The 6,982-nt window shown below is 30.5% G+C and overlaps 1 protein-coding gene across 1 annotated transcript; it reads left to right on the forward strand.

Annotated features, from left to right (window-relative positions):
- The first annotated feature begins 1,352 nt into the window (after positions 1 to 1,352).
- On the forward strand, positions 1,353 to 2,234 carry LOC111388435 (photosystem I reaction center subunit IV B, chloroplastic-like). The gene is made up of 3 exons (XM_023013137.1): positions 1,353 to 1,683; positions 1,881 to 1,946; positions 2,020 to 2,234. Exons 1-3 carry the CDS (start codon positions 1,465 to 1,467, stop codon positions 2,122 to 2,124), a joined length of 390 nt encoding a protein of 129 aa, XP_022868905.1. The 5' UTR covers positions 1,353 to 1,464; the 3' UTR covers positions 2,125 to 2,234.
- Positions 2,235 to 6,982: the final 4,748 nt, after the last annotated feature.

Genomic DNA, 6,982 nt, shown 5'->3' on the forward strand with positions numbered 1-6,982 from the left:
TTTCATCATCATCATCATCCGTACACCATAAAAATATATAACTCCTATTTAAAGATATAATTTATGAATGTGAAGATTCATACAGTAAAAGATTCAAATATTGAATAAAAGAACAAGAAAAGCAAGAAGAATTTGGTGGTGGAATTTTCGGTTAAACATCATTATTGTCTTGTGTGTGTACCAAAGGTTTGTGAGCGAATTAGCGAGTTGCAGGTGTTAATTATCCAGGCAAAACCGATGTAACTAGTAAGTAAAATTTGTGGTGACAATATAATTACTCTTTGGATTTATCTACAGAATTAGATCTCAAAATGATTAAGATTTGTTATGAGCGTATAAATATGCATTAAGGTTGTAATAACTTTAGTTTTTCTTGATTAACAAGATATTTTAATTTTTTTAGTTAATTGATGGATTTCAATATTTTTCAATTCCATGCGGACGAATTAGAGCAAACGTCAGTTCGTATGTTATTAACAAGAGTTTTTTTTTTATTATTATTCACGTTTTCGATCAAATAGAATTACTACAAATGCCTAAAAATTGATCACTTTGCCATCAAGGTGTACATTTAAGAAGCTATCCACTTTTCAAATAACCAATAAGATTTTAGACATTAATATTTATTAAACCAATTAATAAATGTAGCCCTTGTTTGACGATCATTATTTGGATAAAATAAAGTTTTGAATGATGATTTTTAGGAAAATGTATGGTCAAGATGTAGGAAACGGTTATGAATTTACGCGCAGCATACTTTAATGTGAGAATGTGTAATTACATTTAAGAAGCTATCCACTTTTCAAATAACCAATAAGATTTTAGACATTAATATTTATTAAACCAATTAATAAATGTAGCCCTTGTTTGACGATCATTATTTGGATAAAATAAAGTTTTGAATAATGATTTTTAGGAAAATGTATGGTCAAGATGTAGGAAACGGTTATGAATTTACGCGCAGCATACTTTAATGTGAGAATGTGTAATTAAAAATGAGTACATAGAAAAAATAGTTTTCAAATAATGATTGTCAGTTTGAGGCTTAACATTGGATATTATATTCCATTAAATAACACGTAAACCACCGCATTGATCTCAAACAAACCGTTTGAATTTTAATCACATTTTCAAGACAAGTTAGACAAAAACGATCAACATAATTAAAAATAAGGAAATACTTATTTATTATTTATAAACATTTTAAAGTAAAAAAATGCCCGTTAACGACAGAATCCAGAAGCTGAAGTACCATGGATGGATGACATGCTATGATCCACAAGATGAGATATGGGCCATATGGCAGCATTCTATTGGCTACACCATTTTAAACTTCGTCGTTTTTGTTTTGTTATTTTTTGTTCATCTTATCCAAAATCTTTGATCCATAATCTTTTGTGTCTTTACACCCAGAAAGAGTTTGGAACGGAACAAAGAAAAGTTAAAAAAAGAAAGAGGAAAATCATGGCAAGTTGCAGTATGACTTCTGCTGCCTCAGGATTTTTGGGAGTACCGAATGTCATCCCCAGCACAAGCACAAATCGATGCAGCATGTTAATGTTGACATCCAAGAAAAACAGCAATTCAAGGCTGAGCGTACGGGCGGAGGAGGTAGCTGCACCCGCTGCAGCCACTGCTCCGGCGGCCAAGCCGCCTCCTATTGGACCCAAGAGAGGAACTAAGGTGTGTAATTGCTAATTAATGGCTATCTTAACTTATTCTTGAAGTAATTCATTTTCTGTATTCACGAAGTGAAGTACCATATTTTCCAATAAAAAAAAATTTACAATCAAACTCCAAGTTTTTTCTACTTTTTAACCATACATTTTCTAAAGAATCACTGTTACACCGTAATATAGTATTTCATAATATAAATACAGGTTAGAATCCTTCGCAAGGAGTCCTACTGGTACAAGGGTGTGGGATCAGTTGTAGCTGTTGACCAGGTAAAGAGTGTGGCTAAGCTTCTTGTTTCAGTGTATTTTTTCCGATATTCATATGGTTTTTTAAATTTTTCAGGATCCCAAGACTCGCTACCCAGTTGTTGTGCGGTTTAACAAAGTGAATTATGCTAATGTTTCGACAAATAACTACGCCCTGGACGAGATCCAAGAAGTTGTTTGAGTATTTTTTCTTTCTTCCATCTGTGGAGAAACATTTCAATATTATGTATGAATTTGTTCATCCTTTATTGGAGCAATATAAAATTCAAGATTTCGTACTTTATTATTAAATTTTCGTGATATTTTGACTTAATCACTCGTATTCTTATTCCAATTCTAAACTTTTGAAAAATGTCGTGATTGTGGTAGAGTTGATTTGATAACCCTACTTTTTTCCCCCTTATCAGCGTGGGATGTAGGGAGAAAAAACGACTTTTTACAACCTAATAATACATTAAGCCCATGTTTGTCTTTCATTAAATTAAAACTCTTTTTTCTCAAACTCATTTTCAAACACACATTTATACAATAAAATGTTCTCCACGTATATTCAAAATTTTTATTTTTTTTATTTTTTAACCACACATTCTTCAAAAAATCATCATTTTAAAACTCATTTTCCCAAAAACCTCTTTTAATGGAAGACAAAAAAGAGGCTAATACCAATTCATGATTTTGGAATAGATAGACTTTAGTGTGGAAAAAATGATAACTATCATAATTTAATAATACAATTTCAAAAATATTAAACTTGTAGATTCTTTCAAAAATTAGGTTATAATTAATATATATATTTTAATAAATATATTAATTTAAATCAGAAAGAATAATTTTACTTAATTGAGAATTAAATAAATGATGCACTACAACATATCAAGTCATCTATAGTTTGCTAAAAATACTATCATGCATTTTTCCGAATGTTATTATAGGTGGTGTTATTAATCGTACCACTACGATATCATTTTATAAATGCTATTATAAAGTGTTATAAAAAAAAACTTTTACACAGAATTTAAGTATCGTCATTATTTTAGTATTTATAACATTCTTTTTGTGTAATCTTTTTTTTAATTGATAGCATTTTTCTCATATAATTTTGATTTTAATAAAATCCTTTCATAGCCATGGTTACATCTTCAATAGTATTCTTTTTCTATCATAATATTTTAATATTTATAGCACTTACTGAATATAATGTATTATTTTCAACAGCATTTTTTTCTTGTAATGTATACAAATTACATAGCATTCCTAATTCCTAAATTGCCAAATGTAATTATTCAATATCATTATTTTTTGGACTAAAAATATGAATAACCGTAACCAAGCCAATAATAAATTCCAAACAACCATCTATATTATCTTGTAGGTCAAATACTAATAGTAGATAATAAATAAAATTAAATTAAAATTATCTCATTCTAGTTCTTCGAATGAAAATTTCTTGAACTCTGTAACCTGTTTGGTAAACACTTCTGTCAAACTAATGATGCATTTAAATCTGAAAATTAACAACATGATACAACTTATTAGATTGTAAAATAATGTAGAGTAAAAAAATTCAAAACTCTAATTTGTGATTGAAGATATTACAGTATAAAATTTAACCTTATTGTCTATGCTATTTACTCCATTACAACTTTGTCAAAGGCCATGCAACTGTGGTACCAATACATTCTTCAATACAAGTCATATCAGAAGTAGGCCTCCAAAAAAATGCATTAAGTTTCATAGCTTCATCAACCCGAACTCTCATAGCATTAGATCCTAAAGCGATGTGATGAACCAATATTTTCGGATTGAAAGCACCCAACATGGTAATCAATTTAACTGATATTTTATTCATATGATTCTGTAGAATACAATACAATACATTTTGAAAGCTCTTTTTATGTTATTAACTCAAGCCTTGTTGGAAATTGGTTTAAAATTGAAGGATAATATGTTAAGTGTTAATACAAAAAATGTGAAAAAGTGACTTTCGTGTCAAAACCAATTTCTGATTAATGAGAAGTTGCACTCCAAAGTTGGAAGAATAATAGAGGAAAAACTGGCCTAGATTTTTGCCTAATTCTGTTGCTCACCTATCTCTCGAGCGGGCTATCGATCGAGCAACGAGCGGGTAAAAAAAGTTTCTATTAATATTTCGACATTAGCACTAGAGCGAGAGGTCAGCGACAAGTTAACGACAACAAGTGATGGATCTATTTGTAAGGTTGCGAGGTTTGATATACAACACTTCACCTACAACCCTCATCTTCTATAAATAGTACCCTTTGGACATCCATATTGCATCCCATATCACTTTTGCATTGAGCATTTCATAGAATCTCTTGCAAAACTCTCCAAAAATCATTCCATATCTTTTTTCTTTTGGAGAGGATAAATTATGTTTGAGTTCGCTGGAACTTGTAGTTTAAAGTGTTTCTACCACAAGTTCTATCCGTTGTATCTTAGGATATAAGCACAGTGAACCGTTAGCACCATTACGAGGCAATTTTGTCTTATGGAAAGAGTGATATTTCACTTACCTCGGATCTCTTCTTCTCTTCATTCCTGTTTTCTTTGTAGTTTATATACCATAAGGTTCTTTCAATAAATTATTGTGTTTAATTACGCTCCTGCATATTAAATTTGATATTATATTTTGGCACAATAACAACCTTTTGACCAACTTATTTTGGCACAAGAAGCCTGCACTTTGCTGTCTTAAAAAGGCCATAACAAATAATTCAACAATCACACAATAATCAACACAAAACAAATGCATTTCGAATCTGCCATAACTAATTTTTACTTACATTACATATTCCACTAGAATATTTAAAAAGAAATTCCCAACCAATAATCAAAGAAATAATATTTGAAAGCTATTTAACCAAAAATGACCAAGAAATAGTGGTAAATGAAAGCCCTAGGCTCACAACAGCACCTCAGTCCACTGCCCACCTCTTTTTCCCAATCTCTCTCCTTCTCTTCTGCCATGTAAAAGACAAACAAAAGGATCTTTCAATAAAATTTATAAAGTGAAACAAAAACAAAATCTCAATCACAAAAAGAAAGAAACACTCGGGTCGCACCAGAGCTAATGGGTATGGTCCGGTGCGGTCATCATTATGGTTCTATATATAGAATCAAAGGGTAAAGAAAATGAGGGTATGGAAGAGATGAATTGATTTGTTGAAAAAAATAAGGGAAATGAATCAAAGAGGAAGAGAGGCAGGAATGAAAGAGATGTGTGATTCAATGAAATAAAAAAAATCAGGGTTAAGAAGACAGGAGTAATATTTGGGTAACATAATGGAGGGAAGTATTTTGGGCACTTAATTAGATAAAACTGAATTTTATTTTATAACATTACCAATAAGAATGTTATATTTTTTGCTATAAAATATATAAAATGTTGTAGTGACATTTAATGATTGTTTTCTCTGATCTTTCACTTCCTAAATATACATACAGTCCCAACATTATCCAAAGTCCTAGAACAAAAAATAGAATCATATATCTCTATGACATGATTATCCATAAATAAAAAAAATAAAAAAAAAATTTTGAGCACAAATTTCCAGCTTTATTTTTTCAGAATAATTGTTTCCTTGTTCACAGTTTCTTCAGAATAATTATTAACAATTTTTGTGTCATGCTTACATCTATTGGTGAAGCACAAAATTAAACAGTCGTTTGTAGATAATAGTTTCAATTACATGCATGGGTCATTTTATGCAAAAATTGTAACTATGACCTATATATTGTGACACTATTTTGTGGTTTCATGTCTTTTTGAATTTAACTTTAAACATGTTTTTTTTGAAAATGGTGACTTCGTGCAGTAGTTGTGATCTGGTTAATGCTAAAGGCTTTCTTTAGAACAATAGAATTAAAATATTGAATCTGGTTGTTAATGATCCGATTTTCTTTCTCTCCAGATTTTGTGATTTTGAAATTTGTTATAGATGATAATTTACTTTCAAAATTGGGATTACTTACTAAACATATATTGTTATTGCCCCCCACCCCCCCACGCCTCTTGGATTGGATAAAAATCTAATTTTTAGTAAATTTTAATAAAAGTTAATAAAATGTGCAATTGAAAAGTTACGAACCTCATGAAATGCGAAGTTAAAATTAATTTCTGACTTTAACTTAAATTTTAATTCTTAGTTTTGCCAAACAACGGGCATTATTTCAGAGGAAATGGTGGGCAATGGCTGCCCCACCCTGTATGTTTTCCATAATAGCCTTTGACCAAGTAATTTGTTAAAAAAAAAAAAAAATGTAAACAAAATGTGTAGGGTCGAAAATACCCTCATTTAGAGGAAAGAAGAGAAGAGAAAATAGAGAGAAAAAAGAAAAGAAAAAAGGGAAAAATCAGCTACCGACCGTCGACATCGCCTACGGACTGCCCGGACCTCACCAACTTCGACCAAGACCAGAGCCACCTCGGATTCACCGGAGACCGTCATTTTCTTGAAGGTTAGACATATTTTCTATAAATAACTACTTTGAATTTGTGAAAGTTTGAATGTTTAGGATATGAATATGGGTTAAATTCATGTTTCTATAGTTAAAATGTAAGAAAATGTCGAATTTGAGGTTAAAATCTTAAAAAAAAGTGAAAAAAGGGGCGGAGTCCATTTCCGGCGAGCCCGCCGGTTTGGTCCGTTACGGACCAAACCGTTGGTCCGTAACGGACCATCTGACGGTCTGTTACGGACCAATCCGTAACGGACGGACCACACCGGACCCGGATTTTGGTCCGGGTAACCGGCCCAAATCCGGGTCCATCAAATATATATAAATTTTTTTTTTTTTTTTGTGTGTTAAGAAATAAAATGAAAAATAAAAGAAATAATATATTAAGAAAATTAACGAAATATTTAAAGATAAATTAAATTGAGTTTTAATTTTTTGTTCTTTTCTACTTAAATATACGCTTCAAATAAATAATCAAAATAGAGTAATTAAATATGAAATAAATAATATACATAATTAACGAAATATTTAATGAATAAATTTAAAAAAATAATATTTTT

Source organism: Olea europaea, unplaced genomic scaffold (assembly GCF_002742605.1).
Source record: "Olea europaea var. sylvestris unplaced genomic scaffold, O_europaea_v1 scaffold492, whole genome shotgun sequence".
Lineage (NCBI taxonomy): Eukaryota > Viridiplantae > Streptophyta > Magnoliopsida > Lamiales > Oleaceae > Olea > Olea europaea.